Source organism: Salmo salar, chromosome ssa19 (genome assembly GCF_905237065.1).
Source record: "Salmo salar chromosome ssa19, Ssal_v3.1, whole genome shotgun sequence".
Lineage (NCBI taxonomy): Eukaryota > Metazoa > Chordata > Actinopteri > Salmoniformes > Salmonidae > Salmo > Salmo salar.
Window position 1 is genome coordinate 65,123,455 of NC_059460.1, and position 16,008 is coordinate 65,139,462.

At 39.2% G+C, this 16,008-nt stretch overlaps 1 protein-coding gene across 1 annotated transcript; it reads left to right on the forward strand.

Annotated features, from left to right (window-relative positions):
- Positions 1-8,553: 8,553 nt before the first annotated feature.
- On the forward strand, positions 8,554-14,610 carry cabp5a (calcium binding protein 5a). Its single transcript, XM_014159346.2, has 7 exons — positions 8,554-8,752; positions 9,662-9,711; positions 10,970-11,000; positions 11,398-11,541; positions 11,868-11,977; positions 13,563-13,710; positions 14,027-14,610. Exons 2-7 carry the CDS (start codon positions 9,664-9,666, stop codon positions 14,053-14,055), a joined length of 510 nt encoding a protein of 169 aa, XP_014014821.1. The 5' UTR covers positions 8,554-8,752; positions 9,662-9,663; the 3' UTR covers positions 14,056-14,610.
- Positions 14,611-16,008: the final 1,398 nt, after the last annotated feature.

A 16,008-nucleotide genomic window follows, 5' to 3' on the forward strand; every position in this document is an offset into this window, starting at 1 on the left:
CAAAATATAGTTACGTGAATCATGGGTGACTCCACCATTTGTCACAAATTCCAGTGAATTATTTTTGGTAGATAAAAAAATTATTTGGTGCATTTTTCCCCATGTTCCATTCAGTACGCTTTATTTTTTACAATATATTACACTTGAACTTTCTTGAATAAGTTCCTCCATTTCTTTTTGTTTTTCCTCTAACTTATTATGTTCCTCTATGGTACAGTGTTTATTGCTATATATCTGTACTATTAGTCCTTCAATTTCCTTTGTTAATATGGACTCTTTTGACCTAAATTGCTTTTGCTTTAGAGATGAGTACTGAATTGCATGGCCTCGAAAGGCACATTTAAAAGTGTCTCATACAATAAGGGGATCTGCTGTACCTATCTTATGTCGGTAAAAGTCCTTTACAAATTCTTAGGCTTTGATTACATTTCCAATATCCTCTCCCACGTGGAAATTCTGTAAGAGTAATATATATGCCCATTATTTGACGGTCCAACCGCATTCTGTCCCCATCAACACTTTTTTTTTACTTTTGGTGCCAGCGAGAATGACATAAGATAGTAATCAAGACATTAAAAATAATTAATAAATGTGGTACTCATAAACTGTTCCATAAACAATGGCTGGTAATTTATATTAGTCATCTCTTTTGATAAGTGACAGAGATTATAGGACGATCGTCAGTCCCACTGAGATAAAATTAAAAGCGTTAGTTGCGCATTAGATAAGTATACAATACTCTATCATGTTTCATTGTCACGCATGCACACACACGTTCACAGTCTATCCTTTGCTCTCATAATCCACTCAACGTAATCTCTGTTGTGCAATATTGAAGTCAAAACACCACAACACAATGTAAATACAAGGAGAAAAAATGCTTATACCACTCAATATTGTGTACTCAATTCTGTTTCTCTGTTTCTCTTCTTGTAGACCATCTGACTTAATTATTTTCAAATCTGAGACCATGAACTCCAGTTCTAAGCAGTATGTTGGTATAGAAAACCCTACTATGTCAATCTGCTGCAGCCTGCAATTATTCATATTTCACAATTAATTATGTATACTTTATGAAGGTGTAATAGTTAAATGACATTAATTCAATTCAACTCAATTTAATGCAATTCAATTCAACTTTATTAATCCCCCAGGGGGCAATTAAGAAAGGCAAGTCCGTTTTTCAAATATCAAACCGACACAAAACCCGCAACATAAAAAATACAGTATACACTAGAAGTCCCATTCCCCAATACAATACATCACCCCATACCATAAAAAATACAAAACACATAAATACACAATACAATAGGCTTATAGATTTAAATGTGTAGTGCAAATGTTCTGAAGTGCTATTGATGTGACAACGTTTTCATGCTTTTAAATGTTTTAAGGACCCTGTATTTAAGAGTTACTACAGATGTGGGGTGGAAGGCAGCCTAGTGGTTAGAGCGTGGGCCAGTAACCGAAAGGTTGCTAGATCAAATCCCAGAGCTGACAAGGTAAAAATCTGTCATTCTGCCCCTGAACAAGGCAGTTAACCCACTGTTCCTGGGCTGTCATTGTAAATAAGAATTTGTTCTTAACCGACTTGCCTAGTTAAATAAAAAAATGTGTAAACTGTATGAATTCATTATTATCATCATGATCAGCTTTTAATCGCCAAACATAAGAAAATCATCACAACATTTACATTTCTAAAACCTTCAGACTGCAGATAACATGTTTTTGATTGCTAAGTCTAAAAACACCCAAACGAACAATGACATCACTAAATTCTAGATTATCCATTTCCTTATGTATTTTCCCAGACTCATCCAAAATGTTTGATCTTTATCTGTACCTTGGTTCTTCATCCTTTGCAATTGGAATTTGACCATATTTTAGATTATTCTGTCACACTATATAGAGATTATAGTCTCTCTAGACAGACATGTTCCCACAATGTTAACAATGTTAGTCCTGTCTGGGATTTCCGCGACAATGTCCCCACCAACCCCCCTCTCTCTTTGAAGGGGCAATCTGGGATTGCTACATCCAATTTGGGACTCTTAAAACAAATGCCATTGATTCTTGAAGAATATAACTTATACATGCCTCATGAGCTAAGTTCAACTGTCTTTCGCCAACTTAACCCCAAATACTGTACATAAGCATGTTTTACTCCATTGTTTGTAAACAATGTAATTGTAAACAAACACTGTATGGCTTGAAAATATAGTGAAAACTATCCATTTCAGTTCTTGCATCCATAGCTCTGTCTGTTCATTTGAGATTGGTTACATTTCTCCAGCCCCATCCATTAGCTGTTTACCCTTACTTTGTTGTTGTTTGAATCGCAAATCAAACTCTGACAGCTGCCCAGCTTGACTTGAAATCCATCTATCCCTCTCAAAACCTTCCATTTATTTCACCTCCATATCTTTCCCTCTGTCCATCTCCACATGCGTACAAATATCTGTGCATTAGAATAGAGAATTAGTTGTTGTCACGGAATTCTAGGACCAGTGGAGATGCGGAATCAGGCGCAGGAGACAGAGGGCCGGAGCAACAGTGTTTTAATGCCACGGTAAACAAAACAGAATAGCCGAAGGGCACAGGGCGCTTAATAAAGTCAGCCAGGGAAACACATTCCCAAAATAAAACACGAGGAAAAGCGCACGGGGCGCAGCCCGGCAATAAATCTTACAGGCCAGCGAAACAGGCCACACACACAACTGTCCTGAGTGGACAATAAACAATCCCGCACGAGAACCCAAACTGAAAATACACACTAAATAACCCCCCACTAATGACAGGCACGAAACAGGTGCGGGATAGACAGACAAAACCAAAAGACACAGAACCATAGATCGGTGGCAGCTAAAAGGCCGGTGACGACGACCGCCGAGCGCCGCCCGTCCGAGGAGGGGCGCCACCTTCGTTGGATACTGTGACAGTTGTCTAATATAGATGAGTTTACTAAGAATCTGAAAATAAAACTGGCCTTTTTAATTTAATTTAACCAGGCATGTCCGTTAAGAACAAATTCTTATTTACAATGATGGCCTACCCCGGCCAAACCCTAACACCGGACCAATTGTGCAACTCCCTATGGGACTCCCAATCACTGCCGGTTGTAATACAGCCTGGAATCGAGCCAGGGTCTGTAGTGACACCTCTAGTACTGAGATGCAGTGCCTTAGACCGCTGAGCCACTCGGGAGCCCAAAACATTTCTCGGCTTCTTGTGTAGAAATACAGTAGGTTGTGCCTCTCGCTTAAGAGTAGAAAGCAGATCATTCAGTCGACATTCCTTCCGGTCCTAGTCTGTGGCGACATCATCAACATGAATGCAGCTGCCACATCATTAAAACCGTTAGATGCAATTTACCACAGCGCAGTATGTTTAGTTACTCTTGAAATTCCTTCTGTCACTACAGATTTAGGTAAAATGGCTTTAAATTTCCTCTCACCCCACTTATGGAACAATCTTCAGAATACCCTACAGATGAGCACATTGGTGCCTTTCGGGCAATTCAGATTGTTGGTAGAGGACTTCTTAACTGAGGAATATGGTTGTTTTTTATGATTGTGGTTTTTGTATTTGCTTGGTCTTGTCATTCAGGGCTCCCTTGGAAAATAAACCTTGGTCTCATAGGGACTCCCCTGCCTAAAAAAAGGTTCAATTAAATAAAATCAAAACATGCCGCACTCTTTACTCTTTTTCTTCCTCCCTCTCTACCCCACACCCCCCATTCCCTCCTCTCCCCCCATTCCCTCTCTCACCTAACTCAGCCTTATATAACCTCAGCCGCTGCCCCAGCGGCGCAATAACCAAAATTATAATGAAATCTGTATAAGTTCCTGTCGGGCTAAAGCCGTGGATTAAATCTCTTATGCAAACAGATTTTTGATGATTTTACATAACAGCTCGAGACAGGCAGAGGGGAAAGGGTCAGGACAGTGGACACAGTCACACACACACATACAGTCAGGACCCTGGTCCACTGATATGCTATTATACTCTTCGAGTTACAATGTTTTGTAACTTGTATTCTATGGAGAAAATAGTTTATTCCTATAGTTACATATGAATGTAAACAATATCCGTTGAGCTTATAACACTATACAGTATAGTTTTTATTTACTTTATTTTCATTTCACCTTTATTTAACCAGGTAGGCTAGTTGAGAACAAGTTCTCATTTACAACTGCGACCTGGCCAAGATAAAGCAAAGCAGTGTGACACAAACAACAACACAGAGTTACACATGGAATAAACAAGCATACAGTCAATAACACAATAGAAAAAAGAAAGTCTATATACAGTGTGTGCAAATGGCATGAGGAGGTAAGGCAATAAATAGGCCATAGTAGCGAAGTAATTACAATTTAACAGATTAACACTGGAGTGATAGATGAGCAGATGATGATGTGCAAGTAATGATACTGGTGTGCAAAAGAGCAGAAAAGTAAATAAAAACAATATGGGGATGAGGTAGGTAGATTGGGTGGGCTATTTACAGATGGACTATGTACAGCTGCAGCGATCGGTTAGCTGCTCAGATAGCTGATGTTTAAAGTTAGTGAGAGAAATAAAAGTCTCCAGCTTCAGGGATTAATGCAATTCGTTCCAGTCACTTGCAGCAGAGAACTGGAAAGAAAGGCGGCCAAAGGAGGTGTTGGCTTTGGGGATGACCAGTGAGATATACCTGCTGGAGCGCGTGCTACGGGTGGGTGTTGTTATCGTGACCAGTGAGCTGAGATAAGGCGGAGCTTTACCTAGCATAGACTTATAGATGACCTGGAGCCAGTGGGTCTGGCGATGGATATGTAGCGAGGGCTCGCCGACTAGAGCATACAGGTCGTTTAGCATGACTGACCAGGTTTAGCAGCTCTTTCAGAGCATCTGCTATCTGGATTTGGGTGAAGGAGAAGCTGGGGAGGCTCGAGCAAGTAGCTGCAGGGTGTGGCGGAGCTGTTGGCCGGGGTTGGGGTAGCCAGGTGGAAAGCATGGCCAGCCGTAGAGAAATGCTTATTGAAATGTTCGATTGTCATGGATTTATCGTTGGTGACCGTGTTACCTAGCTTCAATGCAGCTGGGAGGAGGTGCTCTTGTTTTCCATGGACTTTACAGTGTCCCCAAACTTTTTGGAGTTAGAGCTACAGGATGCAAATTTCGGTTTGAAAAAGCTAGCCTTTGCTTTCCTGACTGACTGTGTGTATTGGTTCCTGTTCCCTGAACAGTTGCATATCGCGGGGACTATTCAATGCTATTGCAGTCAGCCACAGCATGTTTTTGTGCTGGTCAAGGGCAGTCAGGTCTGGAGTGAACCAAGGGCTATATCTGTTCTTAGTTCTACATTTTTTTAAAGGGGCATGCTTATTTAAGATGGTGAGGAAATTACTTTTAAAGAACGACCAGGCATCCTCGACTGACGGGATGAGGTCAATATCCTTCCAGGATACCCGGGCCTGGTCAATTATAAAGGCCTGCTCACAGAAGTGTTTTAGGGAGCATTTGACAGTGATGAGGGGTGGTCGTTTGACCGCGGACCCATAGTGGATGCAGGCAATGAGGCAGTGATCACTGAGATCCTGATTGAAAACAGCAGACGTGTATTTGGAGTACTAGTTGGTCAGGATAATATCTATGAGGGTGCCCATGTTTACGAATTTAGGGTTGTACCTGGTTGGTTCCTTGATAATTTGTGTGAGATTGAGGGCATCTATCTTAGATTGTAGGACTGTTTGGGTGTTAAGCATATCCCAGTTTAGGTCACCTAACAGAATGAGGGGCAATCAATTCACATATAGTGTCCAGGGCACAGCTGGGAAATGAGGGGGGTCTATAACAGGCGGCAACAGTGAGAGACTTATTTCAGATGATGTATATGGGTCTTTCTATAAATATTGGGGCCAATGTGTGACATTGGGATGGTTTAAAACAAAAATAAAAAGGATTTTCATGCAGTTCCACGTGTACTTAGAGGAATATATAAAAGTGAATATATTCAAATTAGCCCATAACTCTACCTATACAACGACATAGGCCAAGGACTATACATCCTTTAACTTTAAGCAGTGTTCATAAAGACATTGGCAAGTCAAATTCAAGGACATTCAGGGACTTTTTCAAGCACTTCATTGTAATTTCCAAGGACCGCAATGTTATACATTTGAATAATTTATATAATTGTTCATATAAAAGGCCTGCTCGGTCCTCCTTTTCCTGTAGTCCACAATCATCTCATTTGTCTTGATCACATTGAGGGAGAGGATGTTGTCCTTGCACCACACGGTCAGGTCTCTGCCCTCCTCCCTATAGGCTGTCTCATCGTTGTCTGTGATCAGGCCTACCACTGTTGTGTCATCTGCAAACTTACTGATGGTGTTGGAGTTGTGCCTGGCAGTGCAGTCATGAGTGAACAGGGAGTACAGGTGGGGACTGAGCACACACCCCTGAGGGGCCCCCGTGTTGAGGATCAGCGTGGCGGATGTTACCTACCCTTTCCACCTGGGGGCGGCCCATCAGGAAGTCCAGGATCCAGTTGCAGAGGGAGGTGTTTAGTCCCAGGGTCCTTAGCTTAGTGATGAGCTTTGAGGTCACTATGGTGTTGAACGCTGAGCTGTAGTCAATGAATAGCATTCTCACATAGGTGTTCCTTTGTCCAGGTGTGAAAGGGCAGTGTGGAGCGCAATAGAGATTGCATCATCTGTGGATCTGTTGTGGCGGTATGCAAATTGGAGTGGGTCTAGGGTCTCTGGGATAATGGTGTTGATGTGAGCCATGACTAGACTTTCAAAGCATTTCATGGCTACAGACGTGAGTGCTATGGGTCGGTAGTCATTTAGGCAGGTTACCTTAGTGTTCTTGGGCACAGGGACTATGGTGGTCTGCTTGAAACATGTTGGTATAACAGACTCAGACAGGGAGAGGTGAAAATGTCAGTGAAGACACTTGCCAGTTGGTCAGCGCATTCTTGGAGTACACGTCCTGGTAATCCGTCTGGCCCTGCGGCCTTGTGAATGTTGACCTGTGTTACGGTCTTACTTGGGTGCAGAGATCATGATGACACAGTCGTCCGGAACAACTGATTCTCTCATGCGTGTTTCAGTGTTAATTACCTCGAATCGAGCATAGAAGTTATTTAGCTCGTCTGGAAGGCTCGTATCACTGGACAGCTCTCGGCTGTGCTTCCCTTTGTAGTCTGTCATAGTTTGCAAGTCCTGACAGATTTGACGAGTGTCGGAGCCGGTTTAGTTCCATTCAATCTTAGTCCTGTGTTGACGCTTTGCTTAACGAAATGTTAAGAAGTTATACTGCATTTCTGAGATCTCTATACAAAACACTGTCCAAAAGTTAGATCCAGGATTTTTACAGGGTTCAAGTTCAATGTCTAATTTAACTGAGTAATGTTTAATTTATGATATAATAACAACTTACACTGCCATAAATGCAAGGACAGAAAAGTAAGTTACATGATTTTGGACAAATCCCTCAAGACACCGACCATGTCCATGATAAAGTGTTAAACATAGGTTTTAAATCAACTAATCAATTATATCTTCATGGAATGACATGAAAAAAATTGCCAGATTACTATCAGTGACTTATCAACAGCTGTAACAAGTTGTCCAGTGTAGGAAATCCTCACTGGTACCCTAGTTTATAAAAAGACCCATATCAGTTGTAATCATTTAGCGGTTCTGAATCTGATATTTCCGGTTCTTAATCCATGTAGGTTACATATAACAATAATATAATGGATAAAAAAGTGGTTAAAAAGTTAAATGTTTTCAATATATGCAATTGTGCAGAATATACTGTACATATTTTTACGTTGCTCTCTTGCTCTGTCTCACTTCTATGAAGTCGACATAGTCTGTGTTACTGATTTTGTGTATTGTCGCTACAAGTTGATTTTCCAAATCCAGTCCTCAAATACCCTTTCCATTGATGCCTCTGTAAACATAGGTAGGATTACACAAAGTCTGAGGCACAACTCCACTTTACGAATGCACATTAAACATGATAATCGAACAAGCAACAACAGCGCCCTATGATAAAATAATGGGTACCGAGAGCATTGAGGTAATCAATGAGCTAAAACAACATTTAGATAGTGATATGAATTAAAGAAAACTTTGCAAATAGTGCAGATTTTTATGAATTCATAAGAGCAAATGAGAACAAGTAATTGTATCCACAGTTGTATCTAATACGTGTGTACCCTCTACTTGTATTATGTTCCTCCTCCGCCAGTCTATGTATACAACCACCTTCTTTTATGAATATTTGTTGAATGATAATGATATCATTGAAATGTCACCACCCCTCTAATTTATGAATTGTATATTGCTTGAAAATGAATAAAAAATATAAATGGTATCTAATGTAAATTAATTGTATTTATACATTTGTTTTACTGTGTGTTGTTTAATTTTGTGACATAGGGGCAGAGTTTACTAATGGGACAACTGATTCGATCATCCGTGACCAGCCTTCCAAACCCTCCCCCATCCCCCTCCTGTCACTCAAATACCCCTCCATCCTAAATGCAACCTCAGACACACCACACCTTCTCACCATCCTCACAGAATTCAAGAGTGTTGGTCAGTCAGACAGAGAGGCAGGACAGACTGCTGAAAGAGGGAGTGGACACATAGAGCAGAGGGAAAAAGAGGTGAAGAGAGAAAGAGGGCTATCCACTCATCTCCGACAGTAGGGATATTGATGCACATACTTCAGTGAAGAGGAAAATAAAACGGTAAGTGAATATACACCATTCTGTTTTGTTTACAAAATAGCAATATTTGCAGATAAACATCATGATGATAATGCCTGCATTAATTTACTGTGACAGTCATAGATGCTGTATGTGGATTAAAAAGCCTACAATGGAAATGGAATGGAAACTACAATGGATTTTCACCATGCATATAGTTTTAGTATCAATGCATACTATCGCAAATGTTTTATTTAAAAACAACACGCACTCTTATCCAGAGTGACTTGATAGGCTTAAACGCCTTGCTCAAGGGCACATCGACAGATTTTCACCTAGTCGGCTTGGTGAATCGAACGAGCAGCCTTACGGTTTTACTGGCCCAACACTGTTGACCGCTAGGCTACCTGCCACACACACACACACACACACACACACACACACACACACACACACACACACACACACACACACACACACACACACACACACACACACACACACACACACACACACACACTTTATACAAAGTACAAAACTTGCCTTTCGTGAACTAACACTTGACTCCCCCCCACTAGCACTGAATTTGCTGATAGCTACTTTACTGAGGAAAAATTTTCTTACTATGACTGAGATATGTGATTGTCACACCTAGCTATCTTAAGATGAATGCACTAACTGTAAGTCGCTCTGGATAAGAGCGTCTGCTAAATAACTCAAATGTAAATGTAAAGTACAAACACTCAAAGTACAAACATATACTTTAAATATTAACATATATAAATATTAAATCCTGTCGATCACAAAAACAGACTAGTCACTGCAGACTAATCCTGTCCCCTCCCCAGTGATGCCAAAGACAGAAGAGTAGAGTACAATAAAGTAAAATACATTTAATTATAGAAAGACAAGGGACCTTTGCTAATCTTTGACTGTTTCCCTATCTAACAGACATGAGTTTAGGAGCAGCATGTGTCTTCCTGAGGGGAGGGAAGCATATTGTAAGTTTTACAAACATTTTATTCTAAAATATGCTGTATGTGTGGAAGTGCTGGCAAACTAATATGATATGTTGAGTGGATTCTGAAAAAAATATATTATAGAGAGAGAGAGAGACATATTTATGTTTATTTATTTTCCCCTTTGTACTTTAACTATTTGCACATCGTTACAACACTGTATATAGCCATAATATGACATTTGAAATGTCTCCATTCCTTTGTAACTTTTGTGAGTGTAATGTTTACTGTTCATTTTTTATTGTTTATTATCTATTTCACTTGCTTTGCCAATAAAGCCCTTTGAATTTAATTTAATTGAGAGAGAGTGAGAGAAAGAGAGAAAGATGGGCGTTATCTCTCTACCTGCTAGCAGTGTTGGGGAAGCTACTTTGAAAATATAGTTTACCAAGCTACCAATTTATTCACACTGGAAGAAGTTAAGCTATACTAAAGCTACCCTCAAGAAAATGTAGTTTACTTAACTAAAGTTACTTTGATAAAGTCATTCATTACATTTATAAAAAAAACAACACACATACACAAAAGCTTAAGGATAACTTTAGTATAGCTTAACTTCTTCTAATGTGAATAGACTACAATTTACAAGAACAGATCACTTTCACAGCCATATGCTACCAGAATGTGTAATTTAGCATATTTAACATAAAAACAATTTTTCAAGTGACAATTAGGTAGGTCTGAAAACATGTAGTTCCTGTAGTTAGCAACACCACTACATGGCAAAAAAGTAATTAACTAATGAAAAAACTACCTAGATTTGAATTTAGTTGAACTACCACCAAGCTACTGCAAATAATGTAGTTAAATTACTAGTTGAACTACATGTGGTTCACTACTCCCCAAATATTGCCTGCTAGATGGGCATTATCTTCATATATGGGTAGCTGCCATGCACATGCACTCGAACTTCTCTAAATATCTGGGCATAATCTCATTTCAGTTTGTGTCATTTTAAATCAAAATGTTGGGTGCAATAGGGAAAGGATGCTTTTCATGTGTGAGCGCGCACATGTGTGTGTGTGTGTGTGTGGCGCGTGTGTGTGAGAGAGAGTAGAAAAATATGAGGTGTTGTGTTATGGAGAAGTATTTATTTGCATTATTATGTATCAAATGAAAAGCGCACTTTATGGTAATGTGTTCAATGGAAGTATTCCTCATGCAAATTACTATACCATCTCTCTAAGCAAACATTCTATCAAATCCGACATACATTGACTCTGGTAAATACTGTTTGCAGGACAGAGAGCTGGCCGATGACGAAATTGAAGGTAAAAGAAAATGGTGTCAGCGTCATCTCACCCTTTCCGTTTGTCCTCCGTTCCATTTGGTCAATGTAACAGGGTTTCTAAGTTATATTAGTACCTTTTTTACAACCAATTTCTAAATAAATGTTCAATGTTGGTTGATTTCTGATAAAAAATGGAAAATACTTTTTTATAAGATTATCCTTACAGTACATTTCAAATGTCCATCAACCAATTATGTTTCATTTATCATGTATCTTGAAGAAAACTCAAAAACAGTCTTCATCTCATTATAGATGTTCCCTCTGAAGTAAATGAAAATACAGAGAAAGAAATGTTCCAACTTCCCCAAGAGGTTTGCCGAATCTCGGTCTCTCACAGTATCTTTTTAGACGGATAAGTTGTTCCTACTGTCTCTCAGAGCTGCGCGAGGCGTTTGCTGAGTTCGACAAGGACAAGGATGGGCTGATCAGCTGCAAGGACCTGGGCAACCTGATGAGGACAATGGGCTACATGCCCACTGAGATGGAGCTGATCGAGCTGAGCCAGAACATCAACATGAACCGTGAGTCATTAGACAATTCTCTTTTGAAAATTCAAGAAACTTTCCCAGGTTCTAGAAAATTCCCAGGTTTGTCAGAAATCCCGGTTGCAGGAATGAGGAGGGAATAAGCAGGGAGGGAATCCTCCAACCGGGGATCCTCCAGCCAGGACTTCAGAAAAACCTGGGAACTTTGGGAAGGTTGCAGGAATTTTGCAACCCTAGAAGTAATTCAGATAAATATACAATACTGAAGAGGACCACAGTACCAGAATAACAGTCATAACTAGAGCAAATTAAGGTTAGTGGAATTCTCGTTATAATTGTTTTAATCTCTTTCAATTTCCTAGTTGGTGGGAGAGTAGACTTTGAGGACTTTGTTGAGCTGATGGCCCCAAAGCTGCTGGCTGAGACTGCTGGGATGATTGGCGTTAAAGAACTGAAGGACGCTTTCAAAGAGGTGAGAGAGAGAAGTCTTCCAAGTTCCCTGAATAACCCATCTGAAATGGTCAGGGAATTGTTCAAAGACAACCAACATGATACCCTAACAACAACAAAAACTTTCCTGATGCTCTCCCCATCCAACCATATCCAATGGTGTAAGGTACTTAAGTAATAATACTTAAGTCGTTTTTGGGGGGTATCTGTACTTTACTTTGCTATTTCTATTTTTGACAACTTTTACTCCACTACATTCCAAAAAGAATGAATGTACTTTATACTCCACACATTTTCCCTGATCCAAAAGTACTCGTTACATTGCTAATGCTTAGCAGGACAGGAAAATGTTCAAATTCACACACCTATCAGGAGACCATTCCTGGTCATCCCTACTGCCTTTGATCTGGTGGACTCACTAAACACAAATGCTTTGTTTGTAAATTATTGCCTAACTATTGGAGTGTACACCTGGCTTGCCGTAATAAAAGGAAATTGTGCTGTCTGGTTTGCTTAATATAATGAATATGAAATGATTTATACTTTTACTTCTGATTTCTGATACTTAAGAATATTTTAGCAATTACATTTAGCAATTACAGTATATTTAAAACCAAATAGTTTTAGACTTTTACTCAAGTAATATTTTACTGTGTGACTATCACTGTTACTGGAGTGTCACGCTGGCATAAAGGATCGGGAGGCATACGCAGGAATAAGCCCAAATTACAGTGTGCTGTGTAAAGGCACGGGGACGAAGACCAAACAAGCACTATACAAAAACACAGGGTTGAAACCCAAACAAAAGATCGAGGAATACCTCGATTAAATAACACACATGCACAATGATTATCACACCGGACGAGACCCATAATCATCTGCGCAATCCACAGGGGCACGAAATCCCCAAAACACACAGCACAGGTACTCACACGCACCAACGGACATTTTAACAATAATCGACAAGACCATGAGAATCAAAGGGCACATATATACCAATACTAATCAGTGGGAATAGGGGCAGGTGTGCGTGATGAAAGTTCCGGAGGGATCCGTGACATTGAGTCATTTTCTATTAAGGTATATTTACTTTTACTCAAGCATGACTATTGGGTATTTTTTTTCCACCACTGACCATATCAAATCAAATGTTATTTGTCACATGTTGTGTAAACAACAGGCGTAGACTAACAGTGAAATGCTTACTAACAGGTTATTTTCCATCAATATAGAGTTAAAGATAAAGATAAAAAAATCTTGAATAAACATAGTAAGAGTGACACGAGGAATAAATACATAGTGAATAACGAATAACAATAAATGAGTCCAGTGTGTGTGCATAGAGTCAGTGCAAGAAAGTCAGTTCAATATCACCTTATCAAGACCATAATCCTACTCAGAACCACTTTTTTCTAGTTTTGTTATGATTTTGTATGATGGTAAGACTTTGTACATTCATACCATTCCCTTAACCAGGGTTTGGATCAATATTGTTTCAATTAGTCTGACTCAGTTTCATTGGAATTGTACTCTCGCTACCCTCTGTTTAATAATATTATCTAGCTGGTTGATTATGCAAACTCAAATCCTTTCCCCTCTCGGGTTAGTTTGACGCGGACGGAGATGGAGAGATCACAACAGAGGAGTTACGAAACGCCATGACCAAGCTGATGGGGGAGCACATGTCTCGAAGAGAGATTGACGCTGTGGTACGAGAGGCTGACAACAACGGTGATGGGACAGTAGACTTTGAAGGTAAGGAGAATTGACAATGGTCATCTGAACAACAACAAATAACATAGTCAGACGCTACAACACTCTAGACACAAACAGCAGTAACATAGACGTCAACAATGGCAGCATAGACAAAACAACATAGATTACAAAAAAAACACAGCAGCAATACACAGTGACATTGTTGTTGTTGACCATTGAATCCTACTGTGGGGAATGAGGAGTTATTTGCAGAATATAAGTGATAGAGATGTATGTATTAATTAATGAACTGTATTTATGTTTGGTACTGTATGTTTGTGTAGTATCTTACATTCTCCTTTTTTCTCTCCCACAGAGTTTGTTAGAATGATGTCACGCCAGTGAGGAGGACTTCTTGGAAAAATTATTATTTCTCACACACACACGTTTGTATTACTATCCTTGTGGGGATCAAACAATTGATTCCCGTTAAAATCTTATTTTCCCTAACCCCTAACCCTAAAATAGCCTTTTTCCTTGTTGGGACCGACGAAATGTTCCCACAACCAAAACCAAAACCAAACACACACACACACACACACACACACACACACACACACACACACACACACACACACACACACAACACACACACACACACACACAGGGCTGCAATTGATACACAGCCACACATTAACAGAAAGAGAGAATGTCTATGCAATCTTCAGGATGCTTTTATGCAATTTGAAAAATTATATTAATACAATTCTTTTATTAACACACACCTAATATAATTACAATATATAATACAATCATTAGTAACATGACCACAAACTATACATGTTTTTTTTCAAGCACATACATTGTTTTATGTAATTTGTATATATATGGGAAATTATGCAATGCTATTTGTCTAGCTTGTGTTTTGTTTTGTTTTTGAAGGTATTCTACAATAAATTATTCTGAAAAAATACTTTGGTTATGTTCACCCTATGTCAAAGGAGCATTAACACACCATTCTGAATCCAATTTCGGTTGAACAATCACCCGTTATCAATGTCCATGCATATGATATTTGGCAGACGTGATCAAACATATGATCTTGCAAGTATCTCTACACTAATGGGGCATTCATATGTTCGTCGGATGTGGGAAACTTCCCAATAAGGAGGTCATAAGTCCAACATGTTTGTGTTCAAGTGCTTTTAAGTCAGAACAATTGTTCAACCAATAAGATTTTAGCTAGCTAGATAATAAAGTTATCTAGCTTGCTTATCATTGACAATATGGTCAAACTAGCTACATTCATCACCTTTACATATTTGTAATTGTCAAAAACTAATTTGTGGTAATCTTTTAGTTGAAAAAGTGAAAAGCCAGTGGTGAAACGTCACAACTTGGTTAATTAACATTTTCTCTGAGTTTCCCACTTGTAATTATGATCAGGAGGGTCATTCAAGTGAAATTTCCCAGTCGGAACTATGAACTTCAGATAGCTCTGATAGCAGGTGAACACCCCATAAATCCAGACCCCTTATAGAGACGGTTAGAGGCAACACAGTGTGAAATAAGAGTGACACCATCAATTTATGAATGGAGTCAGACAGAATCAACCCCGTAAATAATCAACATGTCCACTAATCTGCATTTCTTTGAAAATCATCAGAATCTCTGTAATCTGTGTAATGGAAGTTTGGTAGAGAACAGACGGTGGAGAAAGAAAGATGAGTGTGAAAGCTGGGGAGTAACATAGCTGTCTTAAAGTGGCTACATGAGATAAGAGGAAAAAGTTAATGTAAAAGAGTGGAGAAAGGGATAAGGGGGAGAAAGGCAGATACGAAGGAAGGAAGATATGAAGAAAGAGAGAAAGAAATAATTACACATACATAGCTATTCAATGCTATACTTATACACATAGTTAATCAGTCTAAATAAAATGTTTGTAACTGGTATTGACAGATCATCAATAGGTCTTCATATTGCAACAATCACACTAAGAATTCAGTTATCCAACTACTATTGACCCAACATTACCATCATCACGATTCTATTATTTGAGTGCTGACCCTTACGTTGATTTACATAATCGTAAAGCAAAGACTTCAAAGAAACTATACATTTTGGTGTAAAAAATATTTTTATGATGAGTAAGATATGACGATGAGTTTGCATAACGGAACACGTGGGTACTATGGGTGCTTGGCTTGGGCAATGAAAAAGATAAGTCATTGTGATTACACAGTGGGATAAAAAGGTTCAGGATTTGATGTTGGTTGCATAGGGATAGGAAGGACGTTTGAAGGTTAAAAGTTATTGCGTGACCAAAAGTGGACACCCTGGTGATTTAACAGAGCTCCT

Coding starts and splice junctions, on each gene's coding strand:
- cabp5a (XM_014159346.2), top strand. CDS start 9,664: ATGAGTTTAGGAGCAGCATGTGTCTTCCTGAGGGGAGGGAAGCATATT. Junction 11,001..11,397: donor GGCCGATGACGAAATTGAAG/GTAAAAGAAAAT, acceptor ACTGTCTCTCAG/AGCTGCGCGAGGCGTTTGCT. Junction 11,542..11,867: donor CCAGAACATCAACATGAACC/GTGAGTCATTAG, acceptor TCAATTTCCTAG/TTGGTGGGAGAGTAGACTTT.